The following is a 21,431-nucleotide window of genomic DNA, read 5'->3' as shown; positions in this document are numbered from 1 at the left end:
ATACTGCAACAATCACCTCTATTCTTCAAACTTGTCCTGTGTTTCATATTTCATATGGAGTACATAGTAACTATAATGTAATTTTCCATGAAGCTTAGGTTTGGACTATGTGTGAAGCAAAAGTTGCCCAATATATCCATGTCCATGCTAAAATAAAAATAATCAGCTTGCTTTTTGTGAAGAATCACCTAGATGCTTCCTTGCCTCATGTCTTTTATAGTTTTTTTTTAACATCTTGTATTTCAGATTACCAATAATGATACAAATACTTGATGGTAAGCATTATCAACCCCATTTCTTAGACTAGGGAACACCCTTGGAAATGTCAGCCAACCTGTCCAAGGTCACAGATAAGGAACGGACTCCACTCAAATAATGCCACATGATGCCAACCCCATGATTCTTTACAGGTAAAAACCCAGCAAGTATTTGGTACTAACATTATGAATCTTAGATACTTTCTTTTCTGGCTCTCTGTTTAGCTTAGCACCAGGCTTCAGATTTAAAAAAACAAAAACAAAAACAAGAAAACACTCTAGATTCACTTCTTATGCAGTGCTGAAGACAGGCAGAATCTTGCAGCATCCTCACTATCAACAACAAAGCATCACTCCTTTGCTTTCATAGTAACTGTGAGTCATAATGCATGTGTTGCACTAACTCAGCTATAAATCAGTCACTTTTAGATGCTTTCATGGACCAAACCTGGGTCTTCCAGAGTTTTAGAAGACCACACTGTTGTGGAATATTATTTTAAAGTGTATTATTTTTGTTTATGTTTGCATTTGTTTAACTCTGTGAAGCTGCATTACTGTACCTGTCTAAAACACCTGATGGTCTAATAAAGAACTGGCCAATAGCAAGGCAGGAGAAAGGATAGGCAGGGCTGGCAGGCAGAGAGAATACATACAGAGAGAAATCAGGAAAGAGAGATCAAGGGGCCAGCCACTCAGCTACACAGCAAGCCACGGAGTAAAAGTAAGATTTACAGAAATAAGAGAACAGGAGAAGCCCAGAGGCAAAAGGTAGACAGGGTAGGTTAGTTAAGGACAGCTGTTTAGAAAATAAGTCAAGCTAAGGCCAGGCATTTGTAATTAAGACTAAGCCTCCGTGAGTGATTTCTTTGGGAGTTGGGTGGTGGGCCCCCCAAAAGAGAAAATAAAAAACAATACCCCACTATTTTTATGGCCATAGACTTATTATCTCTTATAGTGGCTTCTTTTCTGAGTGGTTTCCATATATGGTTAACTGTATTATTTCTTTTACTCATGTGGTTTCAATTTTTGAATGAATTATTTCTTATACTATCTTCAAATTCTACACACTCTATGGGAAAGCTGGAGTTCATTGTGTTGTTACGATCCCCCTAAAATACAAGCCATATTTGAAATGTTAAGGTTAATTCTAGGAAAAGTATGGCTCAAAGTAGATATTGAGACAAAGAGGTTAAGATGGAAAGCTGCATGTTACATCACGTGAGAAATAACTCCAAGAACAAGTGACAGTTCCTCTCAAGAGACAAATGTAGGAATTATGCCAAAATATAACCAAAGAATATCATGCATTTTTTAAAAAATATTTTAATGGTAAACTTAAATGGCACAGAAGACAGACAACATTAAAAACATGTACTTGCATGTAGGACCACTCAGAAAAGTACAGTGAATGGATGGGTCATGTATGTATTCAAACAGAGATGACTTAATGGTTCTCAAGCTTTAGAGAGGTGAGAAATGCAGGTTCCTGGGCTTTGGCTCCAAAGAGCCTACTGACTAAGTCAAAGATGAAGCCCAGAAACACACAGTACCCCAGGTACTGATTAAGTACACAGCCTCCATCTCAGGAAGCAGAGCCTGGGTACTGAGTACCAATCTTAACAGTACCCCAGGTATTGATGAAGTAAGTACACAGCCTCCATCTCAGGAAGCAAAGCCTGAGTACTGAGTACCAATCTTAACAGTACCTCAGGTATTGATGAAGTACACCGCCTCCATCTCAGGAAGCAATGCCTGAGTACTGCACACCAACCATCTCACACTTTACACAACATTCAACTTCTCTTTATATGTTTCACACACTTAACATTTCTTTTTTAAATATTCCTCATAATACTTGCTAGTAAAATATGTATACATATCATTAATAAATGAAGGTAAATGCAGGGCTTGGGATATATTAGTAGCTCAGTGGTAGATTGTTTGGATAGCATGTAAAAGGCTCTAGGTTCAATCCCCAGAAGAAATAAATAAATGAGTGTGCTCTAGCTTTTATTTGTTTGTTTGTTTGTTTGTTTGTTTATTGTCTGATTGAACTTAAATTCCAGAGGATAAGCTATTTAAACAATGAAAGAAATTCAAGCACTGGGTAGGAAGATGAGAAGTCAGGAGTGAAGGATGCTAGTTTTAGAGTCAGAAAGATATAAATGTAGATGACAGCTAGTGTTTGGCTTTTGTGCCCCAAGTAAGTTCATTTAACCTTGGAAAGAATCATAACAATACAAACATTCCATGATGGTAAGATCTGCAATCCAAAAACATCTGAAGCAATGCCTGCCCAGCGTTCCTCCCTTCCCCCATTCCCTACCCCAAATTTAAATCCTGCACTTATCATAACCTTCTCCTGGGAAACTATATTTTGAGAGACTTTTGTTTGCCAATAAAATAGCATTTATAGTAAAACATTTCCTTAAACGAACTGTCAACTACAAGATATGACCAATGGGAAAAAGGTATTACAAAATAAAGGGAAAGTAATTTCACACAGGAGAAATCAAAACACCTTTTAAAAAAAATGGGACATAGCTTTATTGGGGGCAAATATCAATGTTTTTTTAAAGACAAAAACCTTAGACTTGTAGCTTACAAGTTTCTATTACTGTTAGGACACTATTTGCTAATGATCACAGGCTACAGTCTATTAACTAGGACTACCTACCTAGTTAATAGATTTGGATACTGCCTCTGCCAAATGTAACTCACCGTTACGTAGAGAACACTTGGGGCTCTATAGTAAGGGGACCTGTAGCAGGAATCTTAGAAAGTCTTATTAATAAAATCAAACCTGAGGCCAGTTATTGGGGTGAATACTGGAAGATCAGAGAGACAGAACAAGCCACGGCTACCCTCACCTCGCTGGATCCTCAGCTGATCCTGTTTCCTTAGACTGAAAACTTCTGTGTCCTCATCCCAATGGCTCTCAGCTGAACTGTGCTGCTCAAAACCTAAAAGCTTAACCAGCCAAATGCTTAACCAGCCAAATGCCTCCAGTTTCTGGTCCTCACGCCTTATATACATTTCTGCTTTCTACCACCACTCCCTAGGATTAAAGGCTCACTTTCTGGGATTAAAGGCGTGAGTCAACATGCTTGGCTGTATCCTTGAACAGATGGATTTCTGCCTCTGGAATGCTAGGATTAAAGGCGTGTGCTACCACTGCCTAACCTTTATGTTTAATATTGTGGCTGTTCTGTCTCTGACCCCAGATAAGTTTATTAGGGTGTACAATATTTTGGCGAACACAGTATCACCACAGGGACCTGTGATGTTATACTGTTTCTTTTAAAACTTTTAAATTGAATTTTAAATTTGAAAAAATGATGCATACAAGTATAACAAATAACTCAGAGTGAGTCCATGTACTCTTTAGCTAGCTCTGAGGTATCATCTTATGCTATTATAGTTTAATCCCACAAGAGATACAGGTGCTGACACAGTCCAGACAAAGAACATACCCACCATCACCATGTCCTTCACTTGACCATACTATAGTATCCTCATTACCCCCTCTGCCATCTTTAACTAGATGACCACAAATCCACTGCATTATGGAAATCTCTAATTCTACAATGTTGCCTATCAACAATTTATCAATGAGAACATAGAGTACTAATCTTTTGAGATTAGATTTTTTTCCCACTTAATATAATTTCTTCAAGTTTTATTCAAGTTACTATCTATCAATAGTTAGTCCTTGAGATCATCTTTCATAATGCTTACAATCGTCTACTTAAGCTACTTTCCTCAGAAACTATTTCTATACAACAGCAACCATTTAACTATAATAAAATTCTTTTTAAAGGATTTGTGATCAGAAAGAGTATATATATGAAATGAAAGGTACCATATATATGTGTATCTCTCTATATATAAATATATATAAAAAAATATATAAATTATATATATATATATATATATATATATATATATATATATATATATATGAGGGAGAGAGGGAGAGAGATCCACTTGTCTCTAACTCCTGAGTGCCGGGATTAATGGTGTGTGCCACCACTGCCTGGCTTATTTTATAGTTTTAAAAGTAACTTTTAATGATATTATTATTAAAGATTTTATTTTAATTTTATGGATATGAGTGTTTGCCAACATGTATGTATGTGTACTACATGTGTACCTGGCCCATGGAGACCAGAAGAGGGAGTCTCCCTGGAACTGGAGTTAACAGATGTTTGTGAACCACTGGTAGCTGCTGAGAATTGAACCTGGGTCCTGTGCAAGATCAGTAAATGCTCTTAACCCCTAAGCTATCTCTCCAGCCTCCACTTATGTTGTTATTAAAATTTTAATTTAGTAAATCACATTAAGAACTCTAATCAATTCCACTTCTAGGTGTCTAGGATTGAACTAAGCCAGCAATAATAAACATGGGAGTATTTGTGCAAGCAATGTCATTGTAATATAACTTAATTAGTAAAAACTTGAGAATAGTGTAACTGTTTAAAAACACACACACACACCAGAGGAATGATCAGGAAATGATACAAGTGTATAACCATATTTAGAAAATTTTTCTGAAACTAGAAATGCTTATAATACCAAGTGGAAAGAGCATACAGATTTCTCCTTTCCCCAGCACCTAAGTTGTGTTGGCACACAGACAGCACCCAGGACAGTCTGTAGTACATCGCAAGAAAGCAGTCTATATTTGTGGAGTGAATAAAAGGATATGATCTTTTAAAGAACGTTTCAGTCAGATTACTAGGATGCTAAAAGCAAACCCCACAAAGCCAATTTAAACTCACTGCATTTCATTGCCTATGCATTCTTCCTTATAGAAGGAATGCACACTACATGGAAAGAGAATTGTCTTACTAGGGAAATTAATGGAGAGGTCTGTGGGGTATCCACCGCTAACATTCTCAGACATCAGCTTTCATTCTTTGAATGCACATTCTAGTTGTTAGTGTTCTGGTCGGTGGTGCTGGAGATCATGCCTAGGGCCTTCTGCATGCTCAGTACATGCCTGTCACCAAGTCCTTGACACACAATTTTTAAACACTATTGTGACAGCCCACCAGCTTTACTCAGGCTTTTCAATGACTACATTATATACATTTCTTTATCATATTCAAAACTCACAATAAGATCATGGTTTACTAGGCTGGCTCTTAAATCAAGCCATTTCTCAATTGCTTAGCATTACATTGTTTACAAAGGGCTCCCATTATAAATAAAGCTACATTTATTTTGTATTTAGAACTGTTATCAGGCGTGTTTGTATTAATGGTTGTACATGGTTAGATCAGACAGGCCTGAATATGAACTCTAGCCTTGCCACATTCTAGTCCTCAAAACGTGGCCAGTTAATGACCCCTCTACACTTTAGTTCCCTCTGCTATGAAATAAAATGATGGCAGTAATAGGTCACCTTCCATGGGACGATCAGGCACTGCCAGTTAGTATAAGTTGTCCTCGTCCATCTGCTTCCTCCCAACTCCAGGCCCGTGTGTGTGTGTGCGTGTGTGTGTGTGTGCATTCTATTTTAGCTCTAGGGGTAAGTTATAAACTTGTAAATAAAAGTAGCACAATCAAAATGAAGAATCTAAGTCCTTGCTGAATCAACAAGTATCATATTCAGTCAACACTGTAAAATCCTGTTCTTGGTTCTTAAAGAACACTGATGCATTTCACCTTTACTATAAAAATGTCCTCTCATATAAAAACACGACACAAGCAAATTTGTTACAATGTAAACTTAATTACAGGTATTCAAAGCAATTATCCTTAATTGTTTTCAAATGACAGTTCCCTATGACGCTACACACTTGAAACTGCACAGAGCTATTCTTCCACTAGACCAAACAATTGTTTTTCTTCTCAAAGACCTTTTGAAGGCATAGTGGCTGCTCCATCCCAGTGTTTAAGAATGGGGTTTAGTGGGATATTGACCATAGTGCGTAATTATGAAGGTCATCAGGGCAAGATAAGGAAAGTGGATGAGACTGTGTGGAAGAGAGAATGGGAACAACAGGTACGTATGCTGTGACTGTCCCACCATAGAAACACAAATCTATGAGACTTCACTGGAGCGACAAAGGCACATGAGGGACATTCCAGTGATGCTGCAACTGTATAGTTCTCTCCTCATTTTCCAATTTCCTAAATATCTTCTGGTTTTAAATACAGGTGCAATGAAATCTAAGTATAATGCTATTTATGATTAGGTAGATTTTGATAGCATGGAATAAACTCTTTTCTCAGCTCTAAAGAAAGTAGGTCTTGTTCCCTAACAGCTCTATTTTAAAAGGATTTTTATATAATAACATCTAACATTCACCCAAAAGTGCTAACATTCACCAAAAACTAACAATGTGTCAAACACTGTCCTAGATACCCTGCATGTATTAACCAGTTTAAGCCTCACAACACTAAAAATATGTCCCTATTATTATCCCAGTTGTACAAATAGTTGCACAAACATCAGAAGACAGCAGCAAGATTTAAATCCAGGGAGCCAGACTCCAGACTGCAGGTGCAATCCTGCCCCGGCCTTAGCTACTTTTCTATCGCTATGACCAAAATCAACATGAAAAGGAAAGCATTTATTTCATCTTGCACTTTCAGGAAACAGTCTACCACCGAAGAAGTCAGGGCAGGAACCTGGAAACAGGAACTAAAGCCACAGAAGGTGCTGCTTACTGGCTGGCCCCTCGTGATTTGCTCAGTCTGCTTTTTTATACAACACAGGACCACCTGCCCAGGGCCTGGACCTTCCCACATCCATCATTAATCAAGAAAATGCTTCCACTGACTTGCCTACAGGGCAATCTCATGGAGGCATCTTCTCAATTAAGATTCCCTCTTCACAGGTATGTCTAGGTTTGTGTCAAGTTGACAAGAACCAGTCAAGACAACCCTCATCACTACACAGACTGTTTCCTAATTTTTTATTTTTGTATGTGTGGTTCTGAGGATTGAGCCTGTAGCTCTGCATGCACTAGCAAGTATTTTACTGAGCTACATCTCTCCTGATTTCTTCTTAAAAACAAAACCACACACCTTTAATTCTAGCAGAGGTGAGTGGGTCTCTGTGAGTTCAAGGTCAACCTAACCTACAAGGTGAGTTCCTGAGAGCCAAGACTACATAATGGAGAAAACACCCCCATCTCTCTATCTCTCCATCTCTCTCTATGTATATATCTATCTACATATGTATGTATCTATACATATAGTCATATTTCTGTTATGTATCTATGTATGTATAGATCGATTATAGATAGAGTGAAAATTGTGCACATGTATCATCACAGGGAGGGAGCACCCACGCCATGACATACAAATGGAGGTTAGAAGTTAAGTATGTGAATCTTTTCTTACACCTTCATGGGTGTCGGCCCCAGGGATCGAACTCAGGTTGCAAGACTTGTGCAGCAGGTGCCTTTACCCACAGAGCCATCTATCTCTCATCCCTCTGAATTTGTTATAGTTGACAATATATACAGAGAAACCGGCTGGCAGTCAGCTCTGCCGTATCAGTTCTCCTGTTAACTGAGAATACTAGAGCTTAACTCATAAATTTATTATGACGATTAAATGAACACAATACATATAAAGTAAATTAAGAAGTATCTAATGCATATTCAAGGTGCTATTAACGTTTGCTACATAGTAAATGACTCCTAGTTTTGTGCTAGGCTGGGTAGTTTTTTTAATTAAAGAACAACACTTCATTCACTTCCTCAGACATTACATGTGTCTCAGATAATGCAGTGGTCTTACCTTGCCTAGGAATAACATGAAGTCCCCCACCGTGTTGATGGTAGCCACTCGCAAAGCATTCTCCACTAGAATGACAAAGGCGTCCTTTGCTGAGGTGCAGAAGTTGGTGCTATTGATAGCTGTGGCTGTGTATGCATTCTAGACAAAGGGGGAAGGATTTTTATCAGTCACCAGAAAGGTACTTTTAAAGACATAAACCATGCATATTTACAACGCAGCTGGAGGAAAGACTTGTCAAACCCACGGCTTTCACGAGGTAGAAAGTTAAGACTGGGCACAGAACCTATGAGGCATAAATGGACTGATGGATGGACAGATGGAGTATAACTGCTATGATAAAAAAAAAAAAAAGCCCCTTTCCAGTCATCTTAGTTTGGACCTGTAACAACACTAACACAGAGAAACGTTCTGACATCCATGAACTTTCTCTCTGTCTTTCAAAAATCACATATAATTTAAACTTTCCCGGATGTCTCAAACTTGTGACTAGAAGGATAGGGGTACACCGCTAACCATTTCTTCGTTGGTTAAAAATGCAGATCATTCCAGAGCTGCTTGTAGTGCCAGTGGGGAGTCACAGCACTCTGAACAATTCAGCAGGACTCTGAGACACAGATTTTCATCCTAAAAACTGGGATAATTTACTACCTGAATATGTTTATTTCAAAAGCTAAAAGATACAGTATTTTTTTTTAAAAAAAAATCACACCCTTGCTTTTCTATTAGCATTCATTAATCCCTTCCTTCCTTCCTTCCTTCCTTCATTCACTTCTTGCTTCCTTACATGGCCATCTGTCTACCTGTGTTATCAGTTAGAAGATAGCAGGGACCAAAGAATTTTAACTACCTGACTGCAGAGTTCTACATTTTTTTTTCCATTTTGTACAAAAATTCCTTTTGAAACATTCTGCAAAATGCTTCAGTGAAGTAAAAATAAACCATCCTTTGGGCTTGTGTTACAGTAACCCTGCTGGAAATCTATGAAAAGCTATTGCTCCAGCCAGACCTACTCTCAAAGAACAGAGTGGTCCCCCAATGCTTGCTGGCTCCCTAAGCACTCACAAAAACACCCATCTAGCCATTTATTCCAGAGCAGGGATGGTCAAGGCACCACCTAAGGGCACTGGCCATGCCTGGTCTGCTGACTGCCTTCGTAAATAAGGTTTTACTGGGACAATGTCCTGTTCATTTGGCAGAAACAGGCACTTAGCACTAAGACCACATGGCCGTTAAGGCCCAGATGCTTTCTGGTTCTTTCCAGAAAAAAAAAAATTGGCTGGTCTCTGTTCTGCAGTACTGCTGAGGATCCGTAACAGTTTATATGACTTCCTTCCTCACTCTTTTAGAAACACTAGCCTAAAATACCCATTTCAAGCTTTAATAGCTTCCCATCTTTTAGCATATTATAATTCTTGTTTTTCCTTCTCACCAGGTGCTGTGAACCAAGCCTAGAGCTCAAATGTGCCAAGCAGATCTAATCTAATCTAACCTACAGCCCCAGCCCTTCATAGTGCTCTTATTGATTTATTTACTTTATTGTTGAGACTAGAGTTCATGTTGTCTAGACTGGTCTCAAACTTGCTATACAGCCAAGAATGGATTTGAACTCCTGATCCTCCTGCCAACACCTCCATAGTGCTTGGATTACAGGCATGTAGTACCATGCCTGGCCAATTATTTAGCTCAATAATTTACCAGAAGAGCTCTTCAGTGATATGGGATGTAACTCCCTTGAAGCGAAAAGTCTCACTTCCTTCAGTTATTTATTCTATTTTTCCAGTGCTTATATTTGTTGGGCGAATGCTCTACCACTGAGCCACATCCTCAGCCCTAATCTCCTGTACTGTAAGACATGATAAAGTTATTAACAATGCATTTTCAGGAGAAAATATCCTCCCATATCAACACATTCTTCCAAGGACCCAGGTCCGTTTCCCAGCACCCAGTGGTGGCTCACAACCTCACAACTGTCCGTTAAATCCAGCTGCAGAGGATCTGGTATCCTCTTCTGTCCTTTGCAAGCATTAAATACACATATATGCAGGCAAAGCATTCATGCACATAAAACCAAATTTTAAAAAATCTAATAAAAATGCATCCTGATTTAAAAAATCATGATAATGTCCAAAATTAAGAAACCTGGGCAGCTCACTAAATAATTAATCAATTAATTTCTTTTTAGTTTTAAACAAAGTTTTATTGTATATCTCAAGTTTGTCGGTAACTCACTCTGTAGCTCAGGATCAGTCCTGAACTTCTGATCACCCTGCCTCAGTCTCTCAAGTGCTAGGATTACTAGCTGAGCCACAGAACCTGGATAGGAAAACCTATTTAAACCAATTAGGTTCTTAGGAACAAGTCAGGTTTAGTTGTGATGTGCTCCCTTTCCAGTTCCACCAGCGGTCTCCTTGAGTCAGGAGGCTCCACATACCCCCATCTCCTCTGCTACCATCATTACAGCTGCCTCCGGCAAGGATCCAACCCTTGCTAACTAAACTATAAATACTTCTGAGTTCATCTGAGAATCCATTACGTACTATAGTCTATAGTTTGAAACATGGAAATGTGAGCTGCTTGACTATTTTTTGTAAAAATGTATTTTGTGTTCTTTAAGTACACACACACACACACACACACACACACACACACACACACACACACACAAAATATACATACTACTAGAGGCAGTGTGAGATATGAAAAGGGCCAGGTAAAGTTAGGCTTAAAAACTCCATCCACCTTGAGGACAAGCAATGTGCTACAACCCCTCCGGTCTCAATTTTCTTATCTCTAGAGCACAGGAAATAACGTCTTATTTATAGTTGTACTGGGGAATTGCTAATGTATACGAATATCAAGTATGTTTGGTACGTGTGTGTTGTGGTACACGAAAAATTACTTGCTATGACTCCTGCTCACAGAAAAAAGCTTTATGACTAGAGGAACTCATCAGTCAGCACACAGTGTTAAACAGCTAGTCCTAAATGGTGCCGGAGGAGAACAAGACCAGCCTGACGCAAAGCCCAAAGGAGAACACGTTCTACGTTGCAGCAACCCCTGCACCTCATGTGAATTCAGTGAGAGCAGACGAACCGTCACCTTTGTGTCACAGCCAGCACTAAAGAACAAGCAACAGTTCACAGGTTGCTGTTTGTACAATTCTGGTGCCTACCCTATAAATAATAAATGGCTCATCAATCCTCCTCTGTAAATCCTCTACGGCAGCAGCAAACAAACTGTGGCCCATGGATAACTGACACCACGTAGTTCTAAGAACACTTTGCTAGCCTCTGAGAAGACAAGGTTTCTGCCTTCAAGTAGCTGTCAGTCTACAGGTTAAGCTAAAGAAGTGACAGACAGATTCACTTCCTTAGTGCCTCACAGAGGCGGGACTTGGTGCTACAGAAGGTCAGCAGATGGCTGAAAGCTTACCAATGAAGCATAGGCAGAGGGCCAGTTGAGTGTTAGAAGGGAGTCATTCCAGAAACCCAGAAACTGAGTATTCAAAGGATTTCTGCGGCAGGTGCTAAGAACTGACACTAGAGAGCCAGTCCAAGCATATCTCCCTGGGGACAAGCTACTTACGTTAAGTATAAAATTCAAGGACAATGAATTTTAGTATGTCTATCAGTTGGTTCCAGGACAAATTTTAAAGATTTTTTTTCAGGTTGTTCTGGGTAGTATTAATTATTTTTAAATGAATTTCTAAACACATAACCATGGATAACAATATGATCTGCAAAAATATTTTAAATATCTTATTGAATATAATGAAGCATTATACCCACTTTCTCATATTAGCCATAGAGCTCAATAAAGCAAAGGCCAGGTATGCTCGATACCATTGCCACGGAACTACCACCTCTTGGCTAATATGCAGTGAATGGAAAGTGCAGTGTTAGAGGTAAGTGAAGGAAAAGTCAATCACTTAGAGGTGAATAGTAAGAAAGTCAATTTTGCTTTGGCCTGCTGGATGAGGGCATCAATACATTAAAATTGATTTTTAGGGAATGGAAAAATGGAGAGGAAAAAAAAGATGATGATGAGAGAGGCTAGGGATGGTTCCAGGGCCAAATATGCTTGCTAAGCAGGCCTGAAAACCTGAGTTTGATCCTCAGAACCCAGGGAAAGATGGAAGGAGGGTATCGATCCCACAAAACTGTTCTCTGACCTCCACATGTGCATGACGATGACATCAACACACACACACACACACACAACAGTAAACAACAACACAAAAATTACACGATGGAAAGAGAACTCTGCAACAAGTCCTACTTGTTTCGATACAGAAAGACAGAGGGAGTCCTAGCCTGCTTCCCTAAGTGTTAACTCCCTCAGTCAACCTCAGAAGTAATACCTCCCAGGGCTTGGGTGGTGGCTCAGTCAGTAAACTGCTTGCCATGCAGGAGGACTTGAGTTCGATCCTTAGACTCATATAAAAATCTGGGCACAGTGGCACGCACCTTTAATCCCACAGTTGGGGAGACAGAAGACTCCCTGAGGCTTGCTGGCCAGCCAGGTTAACTGAATCGGCAAGCTGCAGGTTCACTGGGAGGCCCTGTCTCCAAAAACAGGTAGCCAGTGACAGAGGATGATAGTGGACACCCACCTCTGGACTCCCCACATGTGAATGCACACAGAGACATGGACACACACACACACACACACAGAGAAAGAAAAGAAATAGCACTTGCTCTGATAATGTTCCTCAGGCCAATATTGTAGTGATCTAATAGTTGGCCCAGAACAAAACAACAACAAAAAACAAACTATCTCTATTAAGAGCAGTGATTTCAAAGAGGAGGCTGAAAAGGATAAGCACCCACAACAGATTCCCACTAAAGGAAAGCTTTCAAGCAGTATTTCAAATAACGCAAGAACAAAAATTAAAAAAAAAAAAAAAAGATGTGAATTAAGAGAAAAGAGATTATCTTTGCAGAAAGATGAACCCACTGACATGTTTATCCGTGTATTGAAACTAAGATTAATATAATAATGATGTCGGTGAGCAGATCCATTAGTTTAAAAACAGGAACAGGATTGGAGCATATCTGGTCAAGGAACAATGTATAATACCAGAAGAAAAACACAATTTTTTTCAATTAAGTTCAATTATTTTATCTTGGAAGGAGAAATAACAAACCTCTATTTGAAAATGAAGTCATGTAGAGTATATGTTACCTGATTTAAGTAATTGAGGCACTTTTCAAGACACCAAAGGCAGCAAATGCAGGATTTCAGCATACATCGTGCACAAGCATTTTCCTGGACAGGGAAAAAAAGCAAAATAATTAACAAATGCACAAGTAAAAAAAAAATCTAATCATCATGCATGCAACTTCAAATGCTAGAAAAATAAAAATTTAAAAACCACAATCTAAGTTTCAAAGCATCCACACCCATTTCTTCCCTCTTTCAACACAATGGCTAAATCATTTTAAAACCAGTTCAAATCAGTATTTATTTATTTACTAATGACTGTATATATGGCAGAGTAAGGCACGTAGGACCAGCAAGGAATTTAAAAGCTAGCAAGGCAAAACAAAACAAAAAACAAACAAAAACAAAACAAAAAACAACAACAAAAAACAAAAAATAACAACAACAACAACAAAAAAAAAACCCCAATGCACCAAAAGGTTAGAGTCCGAATGTGGCTTTGAGAATGGAAAACAGAAAGAGAACACTGTTTGGGGAAGGGAATCAGGTCTGGTTTCTAGGAAGAGGCAGATTTTGAGCTAAACTAGGTTGAAATCTATGTTATTTCCAAAGTCAGGTAGGGAATTCCTATATTCTAGACAGTAACCCTTTGTGAGCTGTAAGGATTACGCAGACTTTCTTCACTCTTTGGTCTTTCAAATGCTTCCTTTGCCACAGAAAAACCTTTGAGTTTGGTTATCACTTCATTTACCAGTTTTCACTTTTGTTGCCTATGCTTTTCTGTTTAAAAAAAAAAAAAAAGCCTTTCCTAGATCAATGTCAAAGACCACTGTTCCCTGTTTCTATCAGCAGTTCAAGACTTACTGTTACATTCATTGACTTTCTGGTGCTCTGTCACATAGTAGGGACACCTGTCCTAGACATGAGGGTTTGAATGTTCTGACCACAGAGATATGATAAACAGTGTGATGTTGTGAGGTTTGGATGTGCTGAGGAGTCTGACCTGATTATTCAACAGTTGACACATACAACAGAACAAGCTGCACCCTAGATGCATGGACAGCTATTATGGGTTCACTAAGACAAACTTTTTCAGAAGAGAGAAAGGGGAGAAAAGCGTCTCTAATTCAGTACACCTGGTAACCAGTGACTAGACAGATAGTCCAGGATATGTGCAATGTACAGGTGGAGACCAGGAGGAAGAGCTGCATCCCACTTTGTTCAGACTCTGAAGAAAACATGCACAAGCTGATACCCTACTATGTGCAGAAATGAGGTCTGGCATACGCTCCCATGAAAGCCTGGCTAACGCACCCCGCCTCCCCATGCACTCTTACCTTTCCTTTGAGCTGACTGTGGATATACATTAGGATCATCCTCGGGATTTTGACTAGGGTGATAATGAAGGATCCTTTTGCCACAGTACCAAGGTGGTAACGAATAAGGCGGTTCACTGATGCCAGAATAGGTGTGAATGGCAAATTCCTTTTATCCCTGTTTTAAAAATGATCAGAGACATAATTAAAGCCTAGAACATGAAGGAAACACAAATATACACGGTTTGGAATCTAATGCAGCAGAAAACAAAATAACTGTAGTATTATCTAGCTTTAGGATGAAATGGCAAAGTAACCACTAAAAACATTGTGAAACTGCCACAAAACCAGTTTCATTTCTCTGTGGTAGTACCATGTGGTTCTGTAACTTCATGCTCTGTCACTTTAGATAAAACTGGGTTTTAAAAGTTCTTATTAATGAATATTTAAGGAATAAGTTGTATCATCAGAAAATAGAATTTAAAAAACAATCTACAGCTGGCCGTGTGTGGTGGTAGCACTCGGGAGGTAAGAGGCAGGTGGATCTCTATGAGTTTGAGGCCAGCCTCATCTACAGAGTGAGATCCAGGACAGGCACCAAAACTACACAGAGAAACCCTGTCTTGAAAAACCAAAATAAATAAATAAATAGATGATAAATAAATAAATAAACAACAAAAAAAATTCTATCATCGGTAGCCCATTATAATAGACTGCTGTGCGGCTTATTCCTTTAGGTCTTAGCCCTGAAGTTAGCAACAGTTCTTCAGAGAGAAGCACATGAGGCTTGCCCCTAACAGCTTTTTAAACCTGACACTTGACAAGGTGTACTTCCTCACACAAGGCAGTTTAGGTTACACCATAGTCTGCTGCCCTGAAACAGGTTTTGAGGCAATAACAGGAAAGTGTGAAGAACAGTAATAACCATCTCCCTGGAATTATTAACTGCACCATTTTGTCACATTCCTTTCCAACCACCTCCCTCCCCCTCTTCTTTTTTTTTTTTACAGAAATGAAGCTGTGGCTTCAGTCACACTTTGTTCCCTTGTAGACATGGTTACTTGAATGAATTGGAGTTTTCTCACAGTTAGAAAGTCTCACCTAGTAAAATAGTATGTTACCACAGCTCCCGCCACAGTCATCTGCTGACATGCAAGAATGAATTCACTGATCCAAATCAGGCCAACCACATGGTACCACCGCATGTACTGCAAAGGCCCAGAAATTTTGTACTCCACAAAACCTTCTTCGTTCAGAGTAGCGCTGCCTAGGAAAATGACAAGGAAGAAAAGCGGCATTATGTAAAGCAAAAACCAAGACACACGGATACTGAACGTAGGAGATCAGTAAGATTTCCCACGACAGGTGGCACTCCCAGGTGCAAGTATGCCGGGTTCTTAGTCCTGGTCACTAAGGGACAGCAATCGTTATCACTTAAAACACTGTGAAATTAAACCTTACACAATTACACATTAGGCATTTGAGAAAGTGTTTAAACTGCTCTATTTAAATATAGTTCTAATTCCACTATCAGTTATTTAGGCATGAATTTTCAAACACTTCAGTGCTTTTTCTTTTTGCAGGGTTTTATTTATCTAGTAATTAGAGATCTAAACTATTAGTATGAGTTTGCTATCTTTACACTCACTGCTCAGAATTAATACCTGTGTCTTAACATTCGGTACTGAGTCCAGCTATCAGTAAGTAGGAGTTTACCTACAGAATTGTAGTTCAGGATGACTCTGGGCTGTGAAGCAACTGCAGAAAGGCTATGAATTCATCCATTCAGTTCAGAATGGATCCAAATATCTGAGAATTCACTTAAAATCCATGACCCTCTCAAAATTAAGAAGCAGTTTTAGGTCTTAGCTGGTCTAGATGCAAATTGCTAAGATCTGCTAAAAATCACGAAGAGGGAATAAGTTACTGAAGACCACTATTGTTAGATTTGATGGCTACTGCCTCTTTGTCAACAAATGGATGGAGAGTTGTATCTACCTCTCTGGACTCTGCGCGCACTCTACCACGGGGCCACACCCCCAACCCTCTCTGATGACTTTGAATATCTCAGTGCCACTTAGCTTCATGGAAAAGAGGAAGAAGCTGCATTTCTTCTTACCGGTAGTGCCAAGGAAAAGAAGTGTCATTATCCAGTATGCCCAAAATAAGACAAGAGCAAAAAAGGTCCAGAAGGGCTGGAAGACTAGCAGTGGCAAGTGTATGAAGACCTTGCCAGCCACGTGGAACAAGGCGATGGTGAGCGCGACACGTTTGCGCATGACCAGCATTATCAGGAACAAAATGACCTGCGTGGAGAGGAAGAAAGACAGGGTTATTTCTCTAAGCAATGAAAACAGAAGCTGCAAAGTAAGAGGCATTTTTAACACAACTTTCTCCACAGATTAAGATGGGAATTTTCAACTTTCCCTTTCCCTACTAACTACCAGTCAAAATGTGTTGTGGGGATGGGGACTTAGCTCAGTGGTAGAGCGCTTTCCTAGCAAGTGCAAGACCCTGGGTTTGATCCTCAGCTTGGGTGCCTGGGGGGACAACAAATGTTGTCAGTCAGGACAAAACTCTTCATTTGTATAGCTACATGCCTATCATTCTGAGAAATGGTAGGAGAACTATATGCCATCACCTCAAAGCAAGAGAAGTATTTATTTGTAGTTCATCTCCTTTGTTGACTGAAACTCCTTAAGTGGGATCTGAAGCAGAATAACTATTTGTCTATTTACAATCTCCACCCCTTCCCTAGAGAAGCTAACATAGACAACTACAGTTAAAGAAGCATGATTAACAAATATCTTTGTAGCCAATAGCTTTAGTGACATTATTGTTATTACTAGTCCTACTGATGCTTAAAAAATGAGATCACCCCTCATTTAACTATAGGCTAGTCAGTCGGATTTTTACCATATAACAAATGTCTAAGTAGAGTGCACCTCACCTATATTTTTAATATAATATATACTGTTAAAAGGTAAGTTTAAAGGAAATGGAAAATAATGAATGACCATGTAAGGGGAACGATACTCTATTTCTTAATCTACTATTCAAAAGTATGGAGAACTGCTTCTTAAAATGTAATTATATTATAACAATAAGAAATATGTTATTAGCAAATGACAACATAAACATCCTAGGTGAAAGCAGACAAGTCAGAACAAACTGTTGCATCAAAGAACACTCGTCAATGAGAGAAGCCTCCAGTAGACTTTGAACTGGAAGTAAACTATGGGGCAGCAATACAAAGGCCAGAGTGAGCTTCTGTTCCATTTAGGATCACCTGCTAACATGCACACAACACCCTCAACTCACAGTGAACACTGTAGCTGAAATGGCATAGATGAGGAGGGCCCGCAGATTGTTTTCAGCTATCTGATGCTGTTCAGGAATAACACTTTCTTTGAGGGACCTTCTCTGCTTTGCATATAGCCACCATAGCACACCTGTGCCACCTGGAGATAAAAAACAACTGAGTTTGCAAAAATCAGCACAAGAAAATATGTAACATATATGTTCAATGTTCAGAACCCACACTTTTTAACACCATGAATGGGACACAGTGACAATCCACTTAACTAGAAAGCATGCAGGTACAATTCTTTGGAAGCATAAGAAGGAAGGTAGGTTTCACATTAAGTATCTACAAATCCTTCAGTGTATCAAATAGACTTTTTTCCAATATAATCATCATTGACTATGAAGCTGAGGACAGAGCTAGTAACAACAGATAACCTCCAAGGGAAATTCGTAACACCAATGCCGAGCCCTGACAGCCATGCAAAGAATTAAATATTTGTACAGTGATTAAAGCAATGAATAAAGGGTGTGAAAGAGTAGTTCTCACCAAAGGTGGGAACAAAAAACAGGAAACCTCTGATGGCAGTGGGTTCTGGGAATAAAGACCTTTTATCTCTAATGCTAGTTCTGATGTAAAAAGGAGAGTGAAGAACAAGGCAAACCTATTGCCATGAAACAGTTGAATTTTCGCTCAGTGCATTCATTGAGCACCTCTCCACCAGGAATAGGGTAGTAAAAAGTCCCTACTCTCTGCTGCTCACTGAGCTTACATAGCAATGAGGAAATGGAAATTAACAAGAAGTAAGTAAAAACAGAACGTTAAATCTAAGGAGAAAAATCCCAGAAGGAGAGTACTTGGTTTAGGAAGGCAGGCCAACTTTTTAACACTGATAAGTAAGGCTTCCCTGAGATGACGTGTCTGGACTAGAGAATAGAGACTGAGAAAGATCAACTTTAAAAGTAGCTAAGGAGAATGCACTCCAGGCAAAGGCATATAAGGCTCAGGTGAGACCATGACTGGTAGGAAAGTTCTTTCTCTGATTCTAAAGAGACCACTGGTCCATCCTAATGCAAGCCAGCAAGAAAGATGTGCTGGAAGTACAAATGCAGAGAGAGCTGGGGACCAGACTACCTGCAAAGAGTTACTGGCTACGATAAGGAAGGGACATTCAAAGTAGAGTGTGGGGAAAGTAATACTATAATGCCCGACAGAGCAAAACCTGGACTAAGGCCAGGCTTTGGTGTCACACGCCTTTAATCCCAGCACTCGGAAGGCAGAGCCAGGCGGATCTCTGTGAGTTTGAGGCCAGCCTGGTCTACAGAACAAAATCTAGGACAGACACCAAAACTACACAAAGAGACCTTGTCTCTTAAAAAAAAAAAAAAAAAAAAAAACAAAAACAAAAAAAACCACCTCACAGTAGGCATTGTGAACCAAGGATGATGCTGCTCACAGTAGACATTGTTAATCAAAGATGCTGCTGCTCACAGTAGGCATTGTGAATCTGTGCTATCACCTGTGATGATCCCTTGACAGTTGTGACCTAATTTATCCATTATAACTATTAAGTAGTCATTATTAATTTTACAAATTATAAAACTGAAGTGAGGAAAGTTAAGTAACATGAAAGACCATGTGCACTAAATGGTAAATTAAGATTATTAAAACTACACATCTGAACATGAATTAGACTCAAAAGGCTGGCAGGTGAAATGAAAACACAGCCAAGAGGAGGAGGAACAGATAGAATGGGACCAGAGTAACAATATCCCTGTCATCACCGGACTGACTGCCAGTGGGAAAACTAACACCTATGGGCAGCAGAGTCAGCACGGTGAACTCTTCCCAATGCAAAAGAAAACGACAAAAGTCCAAAAAGACAGTTTAGAAGATTATAAAATATTCATGGAATAAGCAATGCCCTTAAGAAAAAAGCCACTGGGACAGGAACAGTGACCAAAGATAGAAACAAAAACACCCTTTCAGAGGTGGGAAAGAGCAGTCCCCAAAAACGACAGGCAAGGATAGGAACCAGACATCTTTTTCAAATCTTTAATTATTAAGGCTGCAGTAAAAATCATATAAAACTGCAAGGGTTGAATCAGGCAAAGAAACAAAATGCAATATGGTCATTCTGAGATTTCTGGAGAAAATGCACAGGCATGAAGGAACATATGTGTCTCAACACAGTTCTATCTAATGAATCCAGAGCATTCTGTGTCTTACACAGTTCTACCCAATGAATCCAAACTGTGCATGTAAAGATAAAGACAATACTTGATATTCAAGAATTAGGAAAATACAGAATCCATTAAGTCCCTCATGAATAAATCATCTGAATTCAAGTAATACAAAGGTGAACCAAATTATAAATTCAGAAAGGCTTATAGATACAGATCAGTAGTTCCAAATAAGTCTAGTCCAAGAAACCTAACCTGAAATGCAACTGTAAGTCTGGGACCTTTCAAGACACAGGTAAATAAATTCTTAAGACACAGTATACAGAAATAATATTTTAAATTAAATTTAATAACTTGAATGTAAAAGCCGGAATTATTTAGTAAGGTTTCAAGCACAAATAAGCAGAAGGGAGCAGGTGACCCAGGAAGTCTGGGAAATGTTATACATAACTAAGGCAAGGGAAAAGCCACCCACCATCATTTCTGCCTTTAACTATCACAGGACTGAGCAGTATTTTACAAATAAACAAAGGTTACCGACTGCCGAAGTAGAACTATATTAGATACAAAAGCAACGATGAAGACTGTCAGAGAAAATGGTGTACAAAGAAACGCTAGAGACAAGGAAATACAAAAAGCAGGTGGCGGCAGGAGCAGCAACCAGGGCACCAGTCAGATTACAGGCGTAAGCGGAGAGACGCCGTCAAGTGGAGCTCACGATGTCAACTAAATGCTGTGTATTCACGTACACGCACACGGGAAAGAGGATGTGCTTCAAGTACTACCCAGAGAGAAACGAGCCACTGAGAATATAATTAGGACACCCTCAAGGCAGAAATCAACACTCCTTCTGGAGAAGAAACAGCACAGGCAAATAAAAAGTTCATTTGCCTCTTCTGATTTCTATTTACTATTTATTAGTCAGGTACAGTGAAAACCAAGAAGAAGAAAATCACTTACCAAGTGAACCCAGTATGACCAGAATTGTTAAGATCCACACAAGCACTCTCGATATATACCTGATAATCACCATCAAAATCATGGACAGAACTGCAGGGAAGACAAAGAACACAAAGAATATCATTTGAAAAACACAAGAGAATATAAAGAGAAAGACTTACAACTATTGCTTTTTCCTACAGGAATAGTTTGATGCTATTAGTTCATGACCACGATTTTGAAAAGAAAGGAAATGAGCTGCTTTTGAAATTATGACTCACACACTTAAGTAACATCTCTGAAAACCAAACGTCCTAACTGTGTGGGTTATAAACTACAGAAAAGAATACATGCAAATGCACATAGCGACTCCGTGATAACCGAGGCTACTGTGGAGTCACCAGCAGGAAGACATCAGACATGCAAACAGACATCAGCACAGGAGGTGTAGAGAGTGATATGTCATGATGGTGAACAAAACAAAAAACAACAACAGCAAATAAAAAACTGT

The 21,431-nt window shown here is 39.2% G+C and overlaps 1 protein-coding gene across 3 annotated transcripts in view; it reads right to left on the bottom strand.

Annotated features, from left to right (window-relative positions):
• Slc44a1 (solute carrier family 44 member 1) overlaps positions 1-21,431 on the bottom strand; it is a 184,090-nt gene that overhangs the window by 57,962 nt on the left and 104,697 nt on the right. For all 3 annotated transcript variants that reach the window (XM_059254358.1, XM_059254357.1, XM_059254356.1), the window contains exons 7-13: positions 20,942-21,031; positions 17,816-17,955; positions 16,614-16,800; positions 15,596-15,761; positions 14,516-14,672; positions 13,200-13,283; positions 8,016-8,153 (exon numbers count right to left, since the gene is read on the bottom strand). In XM_059254358.1, the coding sequence (XP_059110341.1) occupies positions 8,016-8,153; positions 13,200-13,283; positions 14,516-14,672; positions 15,596-15,761; positions 16,614-16,800; positions 17,816-17,955; positions 20,942-21,031 (962 nt within the window). The remainder of the gene's footprint in view (positions 1-8,015; positions 8,154-13,199; positions 13,284-14,515; positions 14,673-15,595; positions 15,762-16,613; positions 16,801-17,815; positions 17,956-20,941; positions 21,032-21,431) is intronic.

Source organism: Peromyscus eremicus, chromosome 2 (assembly GCF_949786415.1).
Source record: "Peromyscus eremicus chromosome 2, PerEre_H2_v1, whole genome shotgun sequence".
Taxonomy (NCBI): Eukaryota; Metazoa; Chordata; class Mammalia; order Rodentia; family Cricetidae; genus Peromyscus; species Peromyscus eremicus.
Note: the sequence above shows the minus strand (reverse complement) of the source record. Positions and strands in the feature narration are given on the sequence as shown.